The sequence below is a fragment of the Notechis scutatus genome, chromosome 11 (assembly GCF_049901735.1).
Source record: "Notechis scutatus isolate UNSWTSFEM ecotype Mainland chromosome 11, rNotScu1.2, whole genome shotgun sequence".
NCBI classification, from domain to species: Eukaryota; Metazoa; Chordata; class Lepidosauria; order Squamata; family Elapidae; genus Notechis; species Notechis scutatus.
This window is the reverse complement of record NC_142019.1, coordinates 11,646,979-11,670,694: the sequence shown is the minus strand read 5'-3', so window position 1 is coordinate 11,670,694 and position 23,716 is coordinate 11,646,979. Positions and strand designations below refer to the sequence as shown.

The 23,716-nt window shown below is 43.3% G+C and overlaps 1 protein-coding gene across 1 annotated transcript in view; it reads right to left on the bottom strand.

Annotated features, from left to right (window-relative positions):
* Positions 1-8,098: 8,098 nt before the first annotated feature.
* KLHL25 (kelch like family member 25) overlaps positions 8,099-23,716 on the bottom strand; it is a 39,309-nt gene continuing 23,691 nt past the window's right edge. Inside the window, exons 2-3 of the mRNA XM_026673053.2 lie at positions 16,651-18,472; positions 8,099-8,557 (exon numbers count right to left, since the gene is read on the bottom strand). Of these exons, the coding sequence (XP_026528838.1) occupies positions 16,686-18,455 (1,770 nt within the window). The 5' untranslated portion in view covers positions 18,456-18,472 and the 3' untranslated portion in view covers positions 8,099-8,557; positions 16,651-16,685. The remainder of the gene's footprint in view (positions 8,558-16,650; positions 18,473-23,716) is intronic.

Here is a 23,716-nt window from a genome sequence, read left to right as displayed (position 1 = left end):
GGGGAAAAACCACTTCATAACTGCCAAGGGACATCTTTGCTGCACCAAATGCTCTTGAGTTGACAAGTCCACTTTTTCCTGTAATGAAATTCAATTCTTAAGAGAGTTTAATTTAGTTTAATCTTGTATTCTTCCTCTCTGCAACGCACCATGCGAATGCAGAGACGCAAGAAAGAGCAAAAGAGATACCACTTGATGCAGAAAGCTCTTAGCCAAAATCTCTGCTGCCAATCTTCCTTTTCGTCACCAAGAGACTACAGATAGAGATGGATTTATGTATTTCAAAGAAATCTGTGGGTATTATGAGCTCTTTATATCTTGTTCATTTCCTGTTCAGCTAGATTATGGTTGGTTATCATAGTGAGTTCTTTTTGGCAAGGATTGCACTAGCATCACAAATTATATGACAAGGCATTTCTCTCACTTGAGTTCCTCCCACTTCTTCCCATAGGCTTTCGAGAAGGTACCAGTTGCGTGTTTCCTATTGAAATATATCTTGAAAAGGAAAAGCTTTAAAAATAAAAAATGTACATCAATGGAGAGTCGAAAGGAAAAAAAATTGTTATATATTCATTTGTAATTATGTAAAAAAAAACAAGTTAGGTTTACGATTGTAAATTTTTTAATTTCCCACACTGTAATTTGCAAAAATGGAAAAAAAAAAACAGATTTTCATAATCTTTTATTTATCTACCTTTCTTGCTACGAAAAACAACTCTTGTAAAAAGTTAAATTTCCCTAACCCTTTAAATAAATGTTGATTCTAAGTCAGATGAGTTTTTTTGCTTGCTGGCCTCTGTATATCTGCATCTCTCCATGTGTTTTCTCACCCTTTTCAGATTGAAACTGTTGGATAAAACAATTGAATAAGCTGCTTTATTTCGTACACAGAACAAAGGAAGGGAGTCCTGTGTGGTGACAGGATAAATGTAAATACATTTTTGTGCTGCACTGAATAGAAATGTAATCCCCGCCACACAAAAAAATGAATTAAAGGAAGAAAAGACAGTAAGAGGTTGAGGGGTAGGGGAGTCAGTTCCTTTGGGAAATATTGAAATAAAGATAATTGGCTTAGCTATCTCTCCCAACAGATGAATGTGGGTGAATGTGTTGGTGCAAAATCACGGATCAATGCCCAGTAAGGTGGTTGGGCCAGGAATAAATGCTGTGTGCACTTTTGCATGTGGGATGCACATGGGATGATGTGAACCATGTCAGGTAAAGACTAGACAACTACATTTGTACTTGGTTGATGTTATTCTTGATTAGATTTTTTTGTGTGTTTTAAGATGACAGGTGAATCCAATCAGATTGATTTATGGTGCAGCATATTGTACTAGTCAGGGACTTGGTTAATTTTTGTAAATTATTGGCGCAGTGGTTAGAATGCAGTACTGCAGGCTAACTCACTACTCACTGCCAGGAGTTCGATTCTCAGGGTTGACTGAGTCTTCCGTCATCCCAATGTTGGTAAAATGAGGACCCAGATGATTGGGAGGGGGGAAAGCTGGCTCTATAAACTGCTTAGAGAGCTTAAAGCACTGTGAAGCGGCATATAAGTTTAAGGGCTATTGCTATTGCTTAAATGCTATTGCTACGTGAATGTACTAAGCATTTTCTTTATAAAGAGATAGTCCCTCGAGTGTAGTACATTCATTTGACATGACCGGCAAGGCTAAAATCCCAAAATATCTAGTACCATAACACTGATATGTTCTTTGCAATAATGACCATCAAGAGAAACAGTGCACAATGCATAGAAGAGTACAAGAAGCTGTTAATCATAATTGAAAGGGGCCCAGCAATTTTATCTAACGATCACCGATATGCTATGTAAACCATTTTATTTTATTTTGAAACAATATTTGCTTTGTGGCCAAACCTCCAAAACTGCTTTTGCAACCAAAAAAAAAATGTACTAATGATCCCAATTTGACTCAGGCAGTTACTGTGACCAACCTTGGCTGATTTAGAAGTTAAAACAGATTCTGACTTGGTTAGTACTTAGATGGGAGGCTATTAGGACGTCTCTGAGCACTTTAGATGCAGAAGTTGAAACAAACATTTTGGAAGAAACAAAGCAAACAACTTTACTACTGTGGTCAAGAAAACTATGGATGTGTTTGTTTCTTTAATATGGTGATTCCGCTGGTTGATCACTTTAGGAGGCCAATATTTATTCTGAGTATGTAATTTTTCTTCTTGGACAATTGACCTTGTGGATCCAGAGAGTGAGCAGATTCTGGAGTTCAGCTCTTTTCTGGATTGAAGAATGGGGTTTGTAGTCTTCATTCTACATTCCTCAGGAAGGTAAAACCCGAATTCTGGATTAGGTTAACTAAGCTTTTAACTTTGTTCTGCTTCCATAAATCTGTTGCTGAACCTTCTTCCTTGATACAGTATTCTCTCTCTCTCTCTCTCTATGCCTCTGTCTCTGTCTCACTCTCTGTCTCTGTCTCTGTCTCTCTCTCTGTGTGTGTGTGTATGTTTTCTGAGGTTCTCACGGGTATTTGTATGTGGATCTTTGGTTATTCGGGTTTTCTCCCGCGTAAGATTGGAAGTAGGCAACGTTTCGATGAAGTCTCATTCATCATCTTCAGGCTTGTGTCTTCTGCTCTGTGCTTCTCAGAGTAATGTGAGCTTGCAGCTGCTTCTTCCTTTTAACTGCTAGTGGGGGTGTGACTTGATTGGGTGGGGGCTTGGCTGTGTTCTGATTGGAAACCCGTCCTCACGAACAGACGAGTACCTAACATGAAGAATGACACCAGACCCACACCCACGAGGGCCACACAAGATGCTACCACCACACTTCCACATAGAAAGCAGACTCACACCCACACAGAAGATGAGACACGACCATGGACCAGAAGCCGCACCGCAGCTGCATCACTACCCGCTTCAAACCCCTCCGAGCCACACATGAAGCGAACTGACACCCACCATGAAGATCCCCCCGATACCTCCAGCTCAAACACACCCCAACCAGGCACCCAGATGAAACCCAGCTTCCTAACAAATGATAGCCGTCCATTTACCCGGAGCCAAGCTGCACAAAAGGCCTCCAATAAAGGAACACAATGTTGCCAACCAATCAAGACACAAAAAGAGCCACTAAACAGACAGAAGATATTAGAAACACCAATCAAGCAGAACACAGCAAACTCCAAGACCAATAAACACAGACCTAGATTCCCAACCAATCAGGATGAAGAAAAAACCATTCTGGCACAGCAATAGGCTGCCCCAAATTTAAAACTAAAACAACTGTGGGGGCCTGACTCACAGACAGACACAATCAGAAGCCTGATGATGGCAGATGAGATTCTGCCGAAACGTTGCTACAACTTTAAAAGCACAACTACAATGACGTGGGAAAATACCCGAACAAAGCTGAATGCCATACATGTAAGTACCCGCGAAATATAGCTTTGTTCGGGTATTTTCCCACGTCATTATAGTTGTGCTTTTAAAGTTGTAGCAACGTTTCGGCAGAATCTCATCTGCCATCATCAGGCTTCTGTATTGTGTTCATCTGTGAGTCAGACTTTCACAGCAACATTGTGTTCCTGTATTGGAGGCTTTTAGTACAGCACAGAAAACGTATATATATGTTGAGATATGTAAGAGCAGAGCACCCAATTCCTGGCACAGATCATCTTCTAAGGTTACCAAAGCAGTTTCAGTAGCATATTCTAGCCAAAGGGAACCAGTTGGCTCATACTATTTGCAATGTGTCTGGAGCTCTGAGGCCACCACATTCTCTATCATTTTTCTGTGGGGTCCTTGGTACTCTCTGAGCTTGGTTGTTTTCTTTCAGCCAAGCTTCATTACCAAACTTCATTACCAAAACGTTTGGTAATGAACCCCACTCCCTACCAGCACTGATGATGTTACCTAAATTGCTAATGTTGCAAGAAAACAACCAAGTTCAGAGAGCACCAAGGACCTTTCATTCCAACCCTGAGCTATACTCTCTTCTATCACTATCATTTTTCTCAGGATGGGAACATTTTGAGACTAGCCTACAATTGGACAGGGGAGCTTTCTTCCTAGCCTGGGTAAGATCTGGTTATTGCCTCTTTCAGCCATGAGTGGAGATGAGAACACATGACCAATTCTGTTTGCTGCCCCTCTGCATATTGCCCAGAGCCAGCACTATTATTCACAAAAAATAAAGAATATTTCCCAAGGGCATTGAAGGAATCCTTCAAAAGGTTCAGGAACCTGGAATGGGTTGTTTTAGGGTTCCTTGCTGAACTTGGCTGTTTTCTTGCAAATGTTTCATAACCCAAACTAGGTAACATCACCAGCACTAAATGTCTAGGGAGATTCTCAGTCATTCCAGGTCATGGTTGTCCCAAAGGTGCTTTTTCAAGAGGCAAGTGGACTTTCTTGTTTTTTCTTTGAAGATGTTTTGCTTCTCATCCAAGAAGCTTCTTCAGCTCTGAAGAGCTAAAGAAGCTTCTTGGATGAGAAGCAAAACATCTTGAAGGTAAAACAAAGTCCAGTTGCCTCTTGGAAAAAAACCCTTTGGGACAATCATGAGCACTGTTGACGTTACCTAATTTGGGCAATGTAACATCTGCCAGCTACGAGAGCTACGAGAGCACCAAGGACCCCCTCATCTCAACCCCGAGCTACAAATATTCTCCTTTATTGAATTATTTCAATTGGTGATTCAGCTCTGCAGAGCGCTACTTCCTGGTCTTTGGTATAAAACAGACTAGTTTGTTTGTGAGAGACATAAAGAGATATCACTCTAAAAGGGCCTGGTAAGCCCAGGACATGTCGGAAACATAAACCATGAAAAAGTGATTTGCAAACACATTGCCAGCTTTCTAGCAAGGAAAGCTGTTTTTAACAAGCGTGTGAAATAGTCACCAGACAGTAGTTGTCTCCCACTGCTTTCCCAAGGCCGTCAATCCTGGCTTTTCTTCTTTAAACAGAGATTACTGAAAGGGAGAAAATGAGCATGAAAAATACCATTCTGCTCTCTACTTTTCCACATAATTCTTTTACAGCCTGTCTATTCAGACCTTGGGAAGTTTGCAGTTTTAAATCAGAATTGTGTGAATAAAGGCATTTCCACCCTTATCATATATTCTTAGCAGTGCCCGTTCTTTCATTACTTTCCCCCTTTTTTCTACCATTAATGAGAGTCCAACTTCAATGGAAGGCTTCAAAGAAATCCTGGGACCATAGGTTTACTTTCATATTTATTCTAATTTGACTTCCTATAAAGCTGGGAATTCTGGAAGGATGCAACAGTAGTTAGTCCTTTGACTTACAATAGTTCCTTTAGTGACCGTCCTGTTACAATGGCACGAAAAAAGTGACTATCAATTTTCAGACTTATGACCCTTTATAGCATGCCCATGGTCACATAATCAAATTTCTGACCTTTGCCAATTGGCTCATATTTATGACAGTGGCAGTGTCCCGGGGTTATGCAATCATATTTTCTAGTCTTCTGACATGCAAAGTCAATGGGGAAGCCAGATTCACTTAACAACCATATTCTAACTGAATTGATTCACTTAGCAACTGTGATTCACTAACTGAAGTGATTCACTTAGCAACTGTGGCAAGAAAGGAGCTGGTTCAGACTTTTGTTTAGTGGTTTAAGGCACCAAGCTTTGTCAGGAAACTATAAGTCCTGCCCTAAGCATGAATGCTAACTGGATGACTTTGCACCAGTCTCACACTCTCTGCACAACCCACCTCACTGACCTGTTGCTGTGGGGTAAATAGGAGGAAGGTGTAATAGGTATGTTCAGTACTCCAGAGGTGTAACTTGACCATCTCTAGATCTTGGGATAGAGGTTGCATCCAACATGAGGACAGAAGAGTGTTAAAGACTCTGGTTTATTTGAAGATTTCTGCCAAGGTTTTTCTAATTGGACTAATTGACTGCAAGCCATTTGTTATCTACAAAGGGGTTTATTTGTAGATTAAAGCTGTGAAAGTTTGAGTTACTGAGTTTATCTGTGTTTGCTCTTTGGGAACCCGGCTGTGTCAGAACAAAGAGTGAGTCAAAAAATGATATAACAGCATCATTTAATGACCCCATAATCCCTTGCGGGATGGAGTCTGGGCAACTGAATGGAGCTAGCAGAGTGTTTTACTGGCCAGATGCCCTTCCTGTCACCAATGCAGAGTTTTGTTCAGCAGATATACAGTATTTTCATTGTGCTGAATGAGAGAAATACCTGCCTCTACCTAGGATTGAACTCACAGCCTCCTGACTATGTGGAGAGAGCTCTAACTCTAGGCCAGCGCACGACTCCCTAAAAATTATATATGTACATTTTAAAATTTTGAATGAAATAAGAAAGGAACTCCAATGGAAACATCTGGCGACACGAACAGGGCTGTAGCAATGTAGTGAAGCCCTTTCTTCACTCAAGGACGTGGGGCAACCAGGCAGATGCAACATGACCAAAATCACACGCAAGACATGAAAAGCAAAAGAGATCTATTGTTCATTTGCAACTCTTTGATCAATTCAAGAAGTCCCTCCAGATGAGTATATGAGTATACAATTTCTAGAACCCCTCAAGAACTTAAAAGCTTTCTGAGACTGAGGGTGAAAACCACATTACCTTTTTTTACAGGGAAGAAAAACGAACCTTTTATGGAACTTCGACATCCTGTGGAAGAATAGGAAGCATTGTCTGAAAAGGCAGCCCTGGGTCATGAGAAAGTGGAAACATCTGACCTTGAAGAGGCAGCCCAGTTGAAAGCACTTTGTTTCCAGCTTGAAAAATCCATTCCAGATCAGATTTTTTTTCTTTTTAAGGATTAATCAAAATCTCCTTGAATCTCCCCTTTATTATTTAGCTATCACAGAGGTTCTTTTATGCCACCCACCTCTTGTTGAATCTCTTAGCAACTAATGGGAGCTATTGTACTGCCCAAAGCTTCTGAATTGCCTTTCTCTCCAAATAAACATGAGAAGAGGGGAAAAATACCCTTTTTCTCCCTAGCGGGAGAAAACTAGTATTCACCAGTCTTATCCATAAATAATGGAGCCATTTTCCCTTATAATCTTCTCACCACTGAACCACTCCCCCCCTCTAAAAAATAATAATTTCAAAGCAAGAATAGCTTTTAAAAAATCCTAAATACTCTTGAAATTCTTGGATACAAAATTGTTGTTGAATTGTTGATAAACATTCTATGGCCAGAAATGTCGAACTGAGATTTATGCCTAGTTGAGAACAAGACTGGCTTAAGATTGAAGCAAATAGGCATGTCTCTGGATCCAGTGTGGATCAGTTACCAGGACCAGAGGTTCTGTCTTCCAAGCTTTCAGGTTTGTGCTGGAGCCCATCCTCAGAGTACTTCTCTTTAGCAGAGTGTGTTCTTTGGGCTACTGCATTGCAAAGCATTGCAAAGATTGCTTGGAGGTGGGAGGTACTTCCAATGTAATCCACCGGATCCCCTGCAGGAGTTGCCCCTGTGATTACGTAAGGCAGATGGGGAGGAAACTAACCACTAGATTGCAAGAACACAAGCGAGCAGTCAGATGAGGAGACCTCAACTCATTGGAAGCCTCAAATTGCAATGAACAAGGACACACCTTGATTTTTGTAGCTATTAAGGTTGTTGGACGAGCAGGTACAAAAATAGCCAGGGAAGTGACTGAAGCCTGAGAAACTGGCTCCTTGTCAATCAACAGGAGCGCGGATTTACCACCAGTTTATCAAGTATACATTACACATTGAATTATAGACAGGACACTGGATCTTATAACAAATTAAGTCATACTTGATGGTCTACTGAATTAACCACATTTGACTGGATTGGTATGGTACTCTACACTTTAATGTGGTTTCTTTGGTTTTGCCTAGTTAATTCGGTCAATCTGTGGGATCACCAGTGGGAATATGGTCTTTTGAAAATTATGCATCCTGAGTTCAGCAAATATCCCTTTCTTCGCATTTAAAAGTCCATCTTCAAATGAGGAAAGCAATTCTGAGTCTTATGAACTTCAGAAGTAGCAGCTGCTTTGCTGGTCAAGTTCTCCATAAAGAAGAGATACTACATGGATACTACATTTTTATCCGCTGCACTCCAAAAAGAAAACTCCCACTCATGCAATACAAATACTTTTATTAACATTTACTAGAACTCCTGGTCACATCAAAGTACAAATCATCATCAACAACAACATCATCTGGTGTAATTCAAGCCCTTGCTGATACGGTTGTGCTTCATTCCCCCAGAGAAGGGAGTTTCTAATGTCCTCGAATGGAAATCATCAAGGCTTTTTTAAGGCTACTTCTCCATACTACCTGGGATCAAAGTGATACCTGCAAGGAGCAAACAAGACTGTCCTGATAGAAGGACTTTGTTGCAGCTTTGTTCCCTTTTTCTTGGAGAAAGTCAACAGGAGCGCTCAGCCTTTCCATCCATCCAAGCTCTGGGAACCGACTGAGATCCCAAGATGGCATACCAATAGACCGGACTGTGTGAGAGCAATCAGAAAGCAAAGCTGGTGTCTTCAGCTACTGGTGTAGCTTCCATTGTAGTATTGACGCAGCAAATGCCTCATCTGGGAAAAGAGAAAGAACAGTCAGATCTTTGAATGGTTGCACAGGTAAGGATTCTACCTGTGCCACTACCAGTTTGGTGGGTGATCGACTGTGCGCACACGCCCCAATGCACGCTTGCGCCCCAATGCACCAATCAGCTGAAAGGATGAAGAAACGAAAAGCTAGGAGTGACCCTCCCACCCATCCATGCGATTTTCTTTTATCCTCTCAGCTGGGCGGCTTTTTTTACTATCAGTTTGGCTGAACAGGTCCGACCCAGTAGCATAACCAGTTGATTGATAACCAGTTGATAAAGGCAGGAAAGGTCTTTGCCTGGGAAGATGACCACCCTAAGAGGGGATGGATGTCTTAAATTTGATGCATGGATGAATATTCTAAGGAAAGGTACATAAAATCAACTGTCCTCTCCAAAGACATTCACCCCGATATTTTTTATCTTACAGTCTGTCACCATATTAAGAGGTTACAAATCTACTAAGGTTTCCTTCTTCTCTGTCAAGGATCCATATAAGAGAAAAAGAAAGAGTATTCATGAGATTCTCCCTTCTATTTATAGAGATCTTTTAGGATGTCCCTGTCCTCTGTTTATAGAAAATGGGAGGACCTGGGTTGCACTACGCAACCCGTCTTCTGTAATTCAGGCTTTGAATTAGTCAAAGTAGCATAAGATAGAAGATTCCTCCACAGTCATCTGAAGGTAGAATGGGAAGCAGGCCCAAAGTGGGAGAAACTAGAATAATAATACCAATATTCTTGGAGATAGGTGAGCCACCCTACTACCCTCACCATGGGATCAATTTACTTGATCTTAGCAACTGGACTTTCTGGTTTTTCTTTGAAGACATTTCACTTCTCATCCAAGAAGCTTCTTCCGACTGGACAGTGGGAATGGAAGGATTTATGTCCAGTTGCCTTTTGCAAAAAAGCACTTTTGGACTACCATGACTTGGATGACTCAGAATCTCCATAGATGCTTAGTAATCTTGTTATATGTGGCTGACCGAGGATACTCAGTTCAGAAACTAAAGGTTTCAACCCAGGCTTAGCTTGCCAAAACACGTTTCTAAACAACAGACACTCCCAGTTAGCGCGGCCTGATAATCAGGCTTGGGAGACAAATATCAACTTAGCAGGAACAGCTCATCTGCTCCAGCCACCCTGATCCCTGTCCGTATTAAATTATAGGTGTCAATATTTCCATCGAGCACAATTTGTTCACAGATGGCAACCTGGATTATCGGTAACTAAAAGATGTTGTGTCACATGATCATTTCAGCCACTCCAATATGAGAAAGGGGGGAAAAGCTAGCAGGAGACGGTTCTGGATTCCTGCTATCTGGGTTCTCTGTTATATGTGGAAAAAAATCTATACAGATTAAATGGAGAGGAGGAGGATAAGAAAAGAAAAAAAAGAGGAAGAGCGAGGAGAGTATGAAAGATCTGGACAGAACTCACATAATTCATTAAGCTCTGACTTGGTTTAACTTTGGCTTAGCGTATTGCTAAATGTGGCTTGCTCTCATTGCAGCAATAAACAAGGGTGGGATCCTACTGGCATAACAACCGGTTCAGTGAGCGTGCGCTTTGCACGATGCATGCATGCGCACTATTTACAAATCACGGCTCCGGCAAGCATTCACCTTCTCCTGCTGTCACGCATCACTCGGCTGTGCCGCACGAAGCAGCTGAGGTGGAAAATGCAGGGAATAAAGCACAGCCTAGAGCCCGGGCAGTTGGGTGGGCCAAACAGAAGACCCCAATATCGTTGCAGTGAACCAATTTGGTGTCAGCTGCTCTTCGGAGCTACCAGTTCTATAGAACCGGGCCGAACCGGTAGAATCCCACCCCGGCAATAAATATATACAATTAAGCATTGTGCTTAGTATGAGGTATGAACGCAGTCTAGAGAGAAGGCAAGAAAGAGAAAAAGTCTGAATGAAAGAAGGGAGGCCCAACAGTTTGATGTGAAAGTTTAGCAGCAAATGCCAGTACTATGAAGAGCACACTATCTCTTATCTCTGTTGGGGAATAGGAAAGTGGCTTGTCGTTTGCCTCATCCATGTGGCAACCCACAACATTCGTCCACTCCATAATATTAGGAAATGGAAGTAGTGGGCAAAAAGAGTGGGGCAGAAGCGGGGACACAGAACAGGCAACAGGTTGTAGAAGTGAAATCCAGTTCTGCAATGACTGCAACTGAATTTTTGCAACTGTCTATGTGACTCTGTGTGGCATCGGGAAGGGCATCCAGTCTGTAAATGCTCCATCCAGTCACCTCAACTCTACCCCAAATTAAGGGATTACAGGGTCGTAAAAAGAGAGTTTTAATCTATGCGACAAGCTGATGAGTTTTGTGGCTAGTTAAAGGCAGATTTGATTCAGAAGAGCATTTTGTGAGAGGGCAATGCCCTCGGCCCCTGTGGCATTCATTTGAATCAAAGCTTCAGGACTGGCAGTTAAGCAAAGTGCAGGAGTAGCTGAATCTTTTTTTCTTTTTTTGGTAAATTTTTATTTGGGTTTTCACAAAACATACAATTAAAATGTCTTTTTGAGAACAGCATGATTCCAGGTTATCACTTCTCTATACAGACATAAACTCGTTTACATATTCATCTTATTCTAAATTTCACTATCTTTCTAATCATTATATTTATACTTTTGTCTGTCATATTTACACTTTCATATTTTCTTTTCTTATAAAACAAGATTTCCCCTGTAATTATTAACTGGAGTGTAACACCTTTGTATCTTTAAACTACTGAACATTCAAATCTCTTTTAAAATTTAATTTATATCTTAACAGTTATAACATTAAATTTCTAACCTCTATTTTATAACATATAACTCTTATCAACCGAATTCTGCTTAGTACATTCCCACATAAATACTCACTAGATTCTAAAAAATACAATTGTAGCATTCCATTTTGTATAATTTATCAACCAAGTTCTATTTGGTACCTTCCCTTAAGAATCATTACGTTCTAAACAGAAAAGGAAGTAAAGTAATTAATAAAATTGTTATTCTATTCAAATTCATCAATATCTGATATTCATATTTCTTTTCAATTATATTTTAATAAATCATTGATAAGTTAAAATATTCCCATCCTTTCCCACTTCCATTCTCTTATTCTCTTTATTTCATTTAGTTACATTCCATTACATAACAGTACCAACTTTATCTATCACTTTAATTACCTATATTTCATATTTTCTATACCCATTACTATTTCTAATATAACAATACTATCTAATGTACCCTTGCAGAATCCTCTCTTTCAATTAGGTTTTCAACCATTATCTCTGTGAATCCTTGAACATTTCCCTGCTTCTCTACATCCTGTTTCTGTCCTTTATAACTTCTTCTCCTTTCCATTTTCCTCCTCTTCTTCTCCCTTGCCTTTTTGACCCTCTTTCTGTCTAGTTCTAATTCTCCCTTCTGTAATCCTCTCTTCTGCTTCTTCCTAGTATTGTAATTACTTTTCAAGTTATTCTTTTTTTTTTGGTTGTTTTTTCAGATCTTAGGTTTTTCACTCCCTTTCCCCCCTTTTGCTTTTTAACCCCACATAGAATTACTTGATCATTAAAGATGGCTTCTTCTTTGTCCCGCCCTTCTTATTGTGCAAGCATTTCTTGTTTTTTTTCATAATTCAAAATCTCCATTTCTAAAAATTGAAATATGAAGCCAAAAGATCCTCTTCCCTCTTGTGCATCTTCTTTCTGCTTTTTAAGTTCCATTTTTAGCTCTTCAAGGAGTGATGCCATTTTAAACACTTTTAAACAACCACCCAATTAATTTTAGTCATTAAAATCCAACAACCAAAATTCCAAAAATCACCAAGTAATCCGAATAATCCAAAACTGTTTCTTCTGGCTTCTTTTTTCCACTTTCTCTTTTCGGAGGTTCTATTATCTTGTAGCAAAGTTTCAATTCAATGTATCTTTTAGGAGTCTTGTTGAAATTTCACTGTTAATTCTTTAAAATTTCAGGTGGTCTCCTCCATTTTTTCAAGATCCCACCCTTTTCTTTCTTTTCCTCTCCTTTCCTCCTTTTAAAGGTTTTAAAATATCCAAAAGTCTTTATTATCCCTTTGACATTTTATTTTCAGCTTAAAATTGCCTATTAATGTCAAAGTGGATTTATATCAATTTCTTGCTTAGATCACTTCTTCTTAGCATTTAAAGCCAATTACAACTGTCAATGTAAGAGAAAAAAACACCAAATCTTTTCCCTTTCTTCTTTCTTTCGCCACTTCAAAAATCTTCTTTGGGAACAGTATTATTCTTTATAGTTCAAAATCCAGGATACCTTGTATAGTTGCTTTCTCAGTTTGACCTGGTTAGTCAAAACTTTCTCTTTTATCTTCCTCCTACACAATCTTGTCTGGTCGGGTTCTTCTTTGAGGTGGCCATTTCTGACCACCGCTGCAACCGCCTTCGGGAAAGGGAGCAATGGCCAGCTGAGGAGGAGAGATGCGGCTCTCCTCAACCCCGCTGGCAGTCTCCCCCCTCTTCACCACATCTACGGGGCAGCTTAGCCCCGAATCCAAGCGGCTTGGGGTGCTCCAGCGGCAAGCACAGATCGAAACCACGAACAATTGTGGATTTTGGTCCGTTGCTGAAGAAGCCCAAACTGGAAGTCCATCAGGAGTAGCTGAATCTTGAAGAGATTCACAAATTGAGCTCACAAGGGAACACATGCAGCTCACAAACATTAGACTGTCATCTTTGGCCTGTTTCCAAAACTTCTCTTTTGAAATGATCCTCCCCTTCCCACAGAATAACCAGAGGAAAAATGAATGCTTAACAACTAAGGTGCAATCAAACTATCGGCTTTCAGAGTTTTAAGGAGCTTGGGAATGACTGGCAACGGCTTAATGCAGAGAAGGAAAATATATATATAACTTGCTGCAACAGAAATGGTATAAAGGAATTTCATATTCAGCCACCGTAGAGGAATTTACCTCTGGCTTTGAGGAGGAAAAATGTAAAAGAGATTCGGAACAGCTCCACCTGGGCCTTGCTGTCCTTCAAATAGGGCAGGGATATTTTTGAAGATTCTGCTCATATAATCTGCAATAATGAAGTTTACAGGTAGTTTTCGCTTAGGGACCATAGTCTGCATCCATGATGCAGTCACCAAGTGGAAAATCAGGGGATATGATGTGTGAGAACTGCTTGTAAATCACTTTTTGGAGTGCCATTGCAACTTTGAATGTTTGCTAAATGAGTGGAAATCCAAAATCTGGTCTGTAAGCTTTTGCCTTAAGAGTGTTATGGGAGTGTTATGGTTGTTTGCATTAAATACCTGTTGGCACACCCTCTGCACACCTGTGGACAGACAGCTGTGTCTCGGGCCAACAGGTCATGGTTAAGCAGCTACAACTTGGCATGAAATGCAAGTCAAGAAATAACTAATAGAAAGCCTAGCTAATATGCAACTTGATATTAAGAATTGCCAACACATTTTTCCCTTAATTTTGATCAATCCCTTGATTCTTTCCCAGAGATTCAGCAGAATGTCTGAGGGGGGAAAGCATTTAAATCTTGTCCTGGAACAGGGTAGAACACCCCAAACAAAGCAACCTAGAAATCAAGACATTGGCTATTCAGAAGACCTTCTTAATCTGAGCCAAGGCGAAAGGGATCTCTGGAAATCACAAATGCAAGAACAAAGAAATCTCACCAGCCAAAAGTTATAAGAGGCCAGAGCATCTCAGAACAATATGTGCATTGTCCAAAGGGATTTTCCAGGGGAAATCACTAGCTGTTGGAGAGGAAAAATGGCTCAGCTTTTATTTCAGTTTTTAAAATCCTTCAGCGCCGTCTCAAAATCTGCCTATGGGTGTATTTGGCTTGCAGTTTTGGCATTCAGATGGCACCTGCGTGACAGACATATAAATTTTATTCCCACTGTGAATGCAGATCTTTAAAGAGCTCTGTAAACTGAGCTTGAAAATGGACTTTTCCCACGTACTGCGAAAGTAATTAACGGTTGAACGACAAGCTCACAGATGCCTGGGCTGCTGGAGCAGGATTTGGGAACTAGAGAAAACGGTCACGGCCGAGCTGAGCTAAAATTTGGAAAAGCAGTTATTAGCAGCCAAGAATATCTGAACAAGTCCAGTGAGAACATAGGGCAGTGTCATTACGAAGTAGGGTGCTTGTTTTGTGTTTGTGCTCAGACAGGGCTCCATCCTTTGCAGACAGACAAAAGAAGGCTGTCTTGACACATACACTAAGCAAAGCTAAAATCAAATCTACTGAAGGGTAGATACACTAATCTAGCCTACACTAATCTACACTAATTTGTAAATCTAGCCACACAATTACTGGAGCGACTGTTCTATCTCTAGCAATAAAGGAATTTGTCTAGGAGCTGGGCGCCTCTACAGTTTGATAAATTTTTACGGCACTCTTCGGACTAAGCTAAAGAGACAAGCTTTTTTTCATAGCACTATTGCTTCTGTACCTTCAGCTGAAGCTACACAGATGTAATGAGCTTGTATATGAGGAACTGATCATGGGAGATTGGGCTCGGAGCCTTAGGAATGGTCAGATAAGAGACAACATAGCCCTCAGATGGATAATGAGTGGGGCAAAATCTCAAAAGAGATCCTCCCTAATTTCTCAAGTGTATAGGGGACAGGGAGAAAGAGTGGCATGGTGGCTTAGAGGTGGAGCTCTCGATCTCACAATCAGGAGGTTGCGAGTTCAATCCTAGGTTGGGGCAGAAATTTCTCTCTCTGGGCACAATGAGTGATTATTTGCTGTGAACCCTGCATAGGCATCGGGAAGGGCATCCAGCCGGTAAAGGCTCAGCTCCATTCAGCCACCCCGAGTCCACCCTAATACAAGGGATTGCAGGGTCATTTAAATTTTTTAAAAGGAGGCAGGGCGAATTGTACTTTCAGACTTGGAAAACTCTATATAAGTACCCTTCCAATAAAAGCAGAATTAGCTCAACTGATCATGTTTTCTGTCTAATCCACCTGGTAAGGCTGAGAATAAGTTTGCCATCCTTCTCAGTATCAGAATATACTTTAAATAACTCTGTAAGCAGAAAGGAAGGCAGTAAGTGGAGGTTGTGGTTGTGTGTCAACCCATAAAACATATTGTATACATGTTTTATAGTTGTCAACAGAAAGGAGTTTCAAAGAGCAGGCAGCATTGTGGAATCAAAAGTACATTCCACTCATATTTTCTTCAGAGACCGATTAGATGACTGAAGCTTCTGCTATGCAAAAATCTAATTGGAGAGCATGATTGATGACTCTTGGCTATGGACGTGTTTCGTTGGATGATACACCCAGAGGGGTGCAGGGAAAAGCAGGATCAAGGGTGACAGTGAATTACGTATCTCAGAGTCGTCTACGTCCAGGCAAATGCCAGCATGTTAACTTCTAATAAAACAAAAGAAGTTTTGGGAGTGTGGCTTGAGGCTCATGATTTAATTAGAGGAACTGCCGGAATCCTGACATTGTGTCCGTGGAAAAACACATCACCTAAGAGCTGCAGTGGTGAAGTGGTTAGAATGTATAGGCTAACTCTGCCCACTGCCAGAAGTTCAATCCTGACCAGCTCAAAATTAACTCAGTCTTCCATCCTTCCGAGGTGGGTAAAATAAGGACCCAGATTGTTGGGGGAAATATGCTGACTCTGTAAACGGCTTAGAGAGATCTGTAAAGCACTATGAAGTGGTATATAAATCTAAGTGTTATTGCTATTTCTTAAGCCAGGCCTAATGGTGGACCTAATGATGTTTTCGTTGGTCCAGACATTTAACTTCCAGTATATTTTTATTGTTCCCCAAAATATTTCAAGTGCCATATTTTTTATTTATTGCTTTAAGTCTTTCTCATGACATATTACTGTTCTTTACACTTAAAATCTAGACTCCGTTAAATAAATAACATCTAAACAATGTTCAAAACGCAACTATCCAAACTCACTTTTTTCCCAATTTTTTTTTTTTCTCAGATCTTCTAGACTTGTGAACTGGAGATATTTCCACCTTAAAAAGGGCTTTCCTTCAAAAAAAAAGGACAGGTGAGTGATACTTAAGTGGAACTTTCCTAAAGAAAACTTACCTCTTGTGCTCCATTGTAATCAGTGCTCCCGTGTGTCAGGCAGGCAAGTGTTTCCATGTGCTAACAAAAGCTGTGGGGATGAGGGAATAAGGCACCGTGGTGATACAGTTCCAGGTATCGGAAGTGGGGTCGTAACAGTCCAACGTTTTGCATCTCTGCGTCCCAAAGTAGCCCCCTACTACATACAGCTTGTTTCCTGAAGCCAATGCATGGCAGGACATCCGCTTAGCCGTCATGTCCCCAATGCGGGTCCACTGATCCGTTTCACAGTTGAAACGGTAAGCAGACGCCGCGGTGTATTCCGTGTCTCCCCCCATGATAAAAATCTGGCTACCCAAGACAGCAGCAGCCGTGTAACGCCAGGGTTGGGGGCATTCAGCTTTGATAGTCCACCGGTTCTCAGTCGGATCATAGCACTGGACTTTGGACACCATATCCCGGTGAATGCTGGTCCCACCAAAGACATAAAGCTTGAGCCGGGCGCTTACAACTGCAGCATTGCTGACCCCATCCCTCAGGGGAGCAACCATGGTCCACTTATTGACAACCGGATCATATTTCTCCCCCTGCTTCAGTGAAACCGAAGGAGAAGCAGGAAAAATGCCCGCCACTGCGGTGTGACCACCCACAACATAGAGGCAGTTCTCAAGCTCGGCTGAGCCGTGTCCAAACCGAGCAATCAGCATGGGGGCAGCTTTGGACCATTCTTCGTTGACCGTGTCATAGACCCAGACATCCTTGGACACCCCATTTTCTGAGCCTCTCCCTCCAGTGATGTAAACTTTGCAGCCGATGGCACAGGCGCTGAACTCTTTCCGCGGGCTGGGCAGGTCTGATTTAGGGATGATCTCTTTTGCTTTGTGGTCGACTTGGTAGACTTTGTCACACATGAATGTCTGCCCACCTAAGATGAGCAGCGTGTGCCCAGCTTTGCGGGGCTTGGCGCAAGGACTGGTGACCACCCCATCGTTCTGCAGGATTTTCTTCTTGCACCAAAGAGCTTCACCCATGATTTCCTTGTTCTCCTCCTCTGTGGTGATCAGCTCCTCGTAGGCCATGGCTTCTTTGAGGCATTCAGAAGGCAGCAAGGCCAACCGCACGTTCTTTAGAAGCTCTGGGAGAAAGGGCTTCCTTTTGTCCAAGTCGTACTTCACCCAATGGATAACTGCCTTGAAGACCTTCTCCTCATCCTCAATTTCTAGTTCATCGCTGGAAATCAAGTCCAGCAGCGTATCCTTGGAGAGGTTGTTAAATTCATCAGTCCTGTGGATCGTCTCAAAGTTGACCAAGCACATCCTCCAAGAGAACTCGTAAAGCCTCTTGCACTGGTGAGCATCTGACAGGACCATCATCCCCAAGCAATTGGAAGGACAAAGGTTCTTCTCGAGGAACTCTGCAGCTGCATCTCGGACGTCATGAAACTGCAACATGTCTCCAGCTTCCAGGAGGGACTCTGCATTCTCCTCGTTGATGATGATCTTGGATGAGTAAGCGTAGTCCAGCAGCAGTTCCAACACCTCTGGATGGAGGCTGTCATGGAAATTGACTTCATCCCCTAAGCTCTCGCGAAGGCCGTTGCTGAACATGGCTTCAAAATATCGACTGGAAGCAGCTAACACTGCACGGTGGCACGAAAAGGATTTGTTCCCTGCAGAGAGTGTAACATCTGTGAACATGCAGTGCTTTCTCATTGCGTTGAGGTGAGACAAGACACAGTCTGAATGAGAGGCTTTGTGGAACAGCAAGATATTCATTGAGCCGGTGCTGGTCCTGGATTTACGGTTCTCATGGACGCTGACTGACATGACTACTGGAGCGTGACCTGTGGGAACAAGAAACAAGGCCTTATTTTCAAATAATTCTGGTTGAGAAAACCAAACACAGTGGGGTTTAACACTGGGGAGACTCAGAATGAAATCTGGGGTGACCTTATGCTTAGTTGTAATTCTCAGCCAAGTATACATACTAGGAGGTTGGACTAGCAGACCTCCAAGGTCCATTCCATTCCATTCCATTCTATTCTATTCTATGCATGGAGAAGTCTATTCTATTCTATTCTGTTCTGTTCTGTTCTATTATTCTGTTCTATTCTATTCTATTCTCTATTCTACCCTACCCTATTCTACACTCTACTACTCTACTGTATTTTCCTCTGATATATTGGCAGTTTTACTAAATGAATTAAATTAAATATTAAAGTTAAAAAGATTTTAAACACCATATAGCATTTGTTAGAACAAAGGTGGGATGATAAAGAGTTTTGAGGTATAATTGTAATTTCTGTAACTTCCCAGAGTTGCTTAAGATAGGCATTATTAAGGTAGCGTTATTGTATTAATTTACTAGGCTGCATTAACAGAGGGTTAGAATCAAGATCACACATAGCATTAGAGCCACTTTACGAAGCCTTAGTGAGACCACACTTTGAATACGGCATCCAGTTTTGATCACCATAATATAAAAAAGATGTTGAGACTCTGGAAAGAGTGAGCAACAGATAGGATTAAGGGGCTGCAGGCTAAAATATAAGAAGAACGGCTGCAGGAATTGGGTATGTCTAGTCTAGTGAGGAGGAGGACTAGGGAGACAAAAAAAAAAGGGGGGTCAACCTATTTTCCAAAGCACCAGAATAATCAAGGAGAGAAGAATGGAGAAATTTTCTGATGGTAAAAACAATTAACAATCAAAACAATTAATGAGTGGAACAGCTTGCTGTCAGAAGTTGTGGGTGCTCCATCACTGGAGGCTTTTAAGAAGAGATTGGGCAGTCACTTGTCTGAAATGAGGCGTTGGTCCTACCTGAATGCTTCTTCTCGGGGAGCCGAAGGGAGAATCCAGGATGGGTAGTCTCTAGTCTCATAGCTCTGCAGACCAAGTTGAAAAATTGAGGACACCCCCTCCCCCCCCGGTAACAGTCCCAAGTTCTGAACGACATCGAAGCGAATCCAGCTGCTCCTAGTCCTCTAACAGATAGCCTATTTGGTACTGCGAGAAAAAAAACATTTCCTCCCTACTCCGACCTGACAGAATACAGGGTGGGACTGGATTCTCCCTTCGGCTCCCCGAGAAGAAGTGTTCAGGTAGGATCAACGCCCCTTCTCCACTGAGCCGAAGGGAGAATCCAGGATGGGACACACCAAAGCTGGCTGATGGCTGTCCTATGGGAGGCAACTGGATTGGTCAGGAGGTCCCCACTTCTACATGAACACCCTGCAGGACTCATCTTCCAAAGGACACCTCTGCTGAGGCAAAGGATTCAATTTTATAATGTCTTATGAATGGGGTCACAGATGACCAAGCTGCCTCTCTATTAAAGTCCAGAACCGAAGCCTGCATTGCCCAGGCTGCAGTGGTCGCTGCACTCCTGGTTGAGTGTGCAGTGATTTTCCTGGTCACAGGAAGAGCCAGTAACTCATAGGCCTTCGCAATACAGGCAAAGCCAGCGACCCACGGTAGATGGTGTCATCCTGCGACCCAAAGTTGACGGCTGAAAGGAAACGAACAGGCTTCAGTCCTCCTAAAAGAGGAGGTCCTTTTGATATACATACGAAGGGCCCTCCTAACGTCCAAGGTGTCCCATTTTCTCTCCAGTGCATGGGTAGGCCCTCGACAGAAGTCAGGCAAAATTAACTCCTGTGAGCGATGGAATAAGTTCACCCTGGGCAGAAAGGTAGGGTCTAACCACAGAACCACCCTGTCTGCATGGAAAACGCACAGGTCCTTTCTGATGGATAAGGCCGTCAACTCCAAGATATGCCTGGCTGAAATAATGGCCACTAAGAATGACACCTTGCACGTGAGTAGGCGAAGACTGACTTCACACAAGGGTTCAAATGGGGGAGAAGTCAGTGCCTGCAGGACCCTAGGCAAATCCCAGGTGGGGAAACGATGGACCACCGGTGACTTCAAATTAGTGGCTCCCCTAAAGAAGGCTTTCACCCTGGGGTGTTGGGCCAGAGTGGTTGAGTCCTTGACCGAAAAAAACGAGGCCAAGACCTGTCTCTTCAAGGTACTGGGGGTGAGACCTCTGTCCAACCCGACCTGCAGGAACTCTAACACATTTGCCACAGACATAGCAGTAGGTTCCAATAGGTGACTGGCACACCAGCCGCAGAAAATCCTCCATGATGCATCATATATGCTGGTCGTGGAAGTCTTCTGGCCGCCTGTATGGTCTGAATGACCCTTCTGGAAAACTACTCCTGTTTCAGGAGCACCCGCTCAAATGCCAGACGGTCAACCGAAACCAGGCTGGATCTGGGTGCTCAATCAGGCCCTGGCTGAAGGAGATCCTATGCAGGGGAATTCTCCAGGGTCTGGTGACCGACTGTCCCACCAGGTAGGCGAACCATGGGCCAGTAAAGGGGCTACCAACAGAACCTCCGCCCTCTCTGTCAGTACCTTTCTGATTGTTCCCGGAATCAGGGGAAGAGGGAAGGCATAAAATAGCCCTTGGGGCCATCTGCACCGGAGAGCATTGACCCCTTCTGCTCCTGGTGCTGGGAACTGTGCAAAGAAACTCGGGAGCTGCGAGTTCTCTGGAGATGCAAAGAGATCCAGAATTGGATGGTTGAACCGTTCTGTCATCTCCTGGAACAGACTGGGATGCAGTCGCTATTCTGACTGGTCGACTGTGGACCTACTCAACCAGTCTGCTTACACATTGGAAACTCCCAAGATGTTTTCTGCTTGCAGGGACAACAGGTATCTCTCTGCCCACTTGCACAACTGAGTCGCCTCCTGCATTAGAGATCTGAAGCGAGTGCCTCCCTGCCGGTTTATGTGGGCCTTGGTGGCCACATTGTCTGTGAGGAGAAAAACCTGTCTCCCCATCACCTCCTGCCTTAGATCCTTGAGAGTTAAGCGGGCAGCCCTGAGCTCTAGCCAATTTATGTTGTGGGCGAGCTCCTCCCATGACCACCTAATCTGGACTCCCAGGAGGGGCCCCCCAACCATACAGACTGGCGTCGGTGGTGATGGTAGTCCTCTGGGGCTCCCTGTACAAGCAACCCTGATCCATGGCTCAGGACTGCCACTAATGGATGAAGAACTAGCAAGGAGACGTGAACCCTCCTTGGTGAGTCGCCTCTGCCCGCCTTCTAGTAGGGGAGCAGGAATCACTGCAGGGTTCGGGCAGGAAGCGGGCCCTGGGACGATCCCAATGGACGATATCATCTTGCCGAGAAGTTGAGACAGCAAGATGATAGGTGCCTCTCTGTCAGACAGGATCTGTGATGTGACGTCCCTTATACTATCTTGATGCTCCTGTGAGAGAAAGACCTGGTAAGTTAAGGTGTCTATGATAGTCCCCAAATGCAAGAGACAGTTCAATGGTATTAGGTGGCATTTGTCCAGGTTTATCGAGAACCCATGCTCTGGAAGGATCCTGATTGTTGACATCATATCCTCCTCCACCTGGGGTCTGGAAGAGGATACTACCAGGATGTCGTCCAAATAGCATAGGATCCTTATGGGTAAGGATCTGAGGTATGCCGCTACGGCCACCAGGAGCTTGGTAAAAGTCTGTGGGGCTGATGACAGGCTGAACGGGAGAGCCCTGTATTGAAAATGGTGGCCGCCATAGCAAAACCTCAGGAACTGACAGTGGTTGGGGTCTATGGGCACATGGGAGGTAGTCCTCTGTCAGGTCTACCGAAGCCAAAAAAAAATCTCCCTCCCGCAGGCCCTGTAGGATAGAGTGGAAGGAGTGCACCTTGAATCTTTGGTAGATTAGATGCCTGTTGAGCCCTTTCAAGTTGAGGATTGCTCGCCACCCCCCCACCCCCCCGCCTTTGGAATCACAAACCAAATTGAATAGAACCTCTGTCTCTCCTGGTCTCCAGGAACCGGCTGGATGGCCTAAACGTCCAGCAGATGGAGGATCGCCGATTCCATGAGATCCCTCTTTGAGGGGTCCCTTGAGACGGGGCAGCACACAAAGGCATTGGGGGGGGGAGGAAATAAACTCCCGAGAGAGACCTGACTATAAATGTCAGGATCCAAGCGTCCATCGTGATCTGTTCCCACCTCTGCCAGAACAGTCCCAGACGACCCCCTGTGGAAGACGAGGCTTCGGTGTCACTTTTTGCATCTAAAAGATCTATTGGAATCCCGAAAGGACCTTCTGTCATCTTGCCTCTGATGCCCTCTGGCGGCAAAGGCTGGTCTATCGGCCTGAAATGAGGATCTTTGGAAAAAGGACCTACTTTGATGGGGAAAGCTTGCTCCAGCTTCCCCCTGTTTAAAGGAGGGCTTTCTGTAGTAGGGTAGAGACCTGTAATCAAAACGCCTCCCCTGGGAGGGCAGGATCTTTCACTTGTCCATGGTTTCCATCAAAAAAAGGGATCCAGGGCCTTTCCAAAAGCCTCTCTCCCTTGAAGGGAGCAAACACCAGCTTCCATTTGTTTCTGGCGTCCATCTGCCAATTTCTTAGCCAGATGAGCTGTTACAGATGAGGCCATGGCTCTGGAAGAAGTTTTGGCTGACGTGAGGGTGGCATTAGCTGACGATTGAGCTGTGGCTATTATCTTATTTAAGTCCTGATGCACCCTGAGGCCCTCAGGTGGGATTCTACCCTGCAGCTGCGGCAGCCACCCATTAAATAAGGTAGACTCAGACCCACTGGGGCGAGTGTACCCCCCAGGGGACTCCCACTGCTTTTTAATCACATTCATAAACGTCTGGGGCACAGGTACAGCATCCACCACAGGTGCTTTCTCAGTGAATAAGTAATCTTCCTGATCCCCCCCCTCTGGGGGAAGATCCTGGGTGACCTTGTCCCTTTTTTTAAGATGAGCCGTGCTCTTAGCCTTAACCAGCAGAGTCTTGGAGAGAGCCAGCTGGAAAAGGTCCTTAAAGGAGGGGGGAACTCCCCGTCCGAAAAGCCCTCTCTGGAAGGAGGTCCCTCTCGGACTGGCTTCTTTCCAAAGGGGATGCAGAACTATTTCTGAAGTAGATCGGCTGTTCTGCAAAAGCCTGCCCCTGAGGAACGCCTCTGTTGGTGTCCAAACCAGGCAGCTGGTGCAGCTGGTTGACCTAAGCCTGAAATTCTTGTCTGATTGTTTGG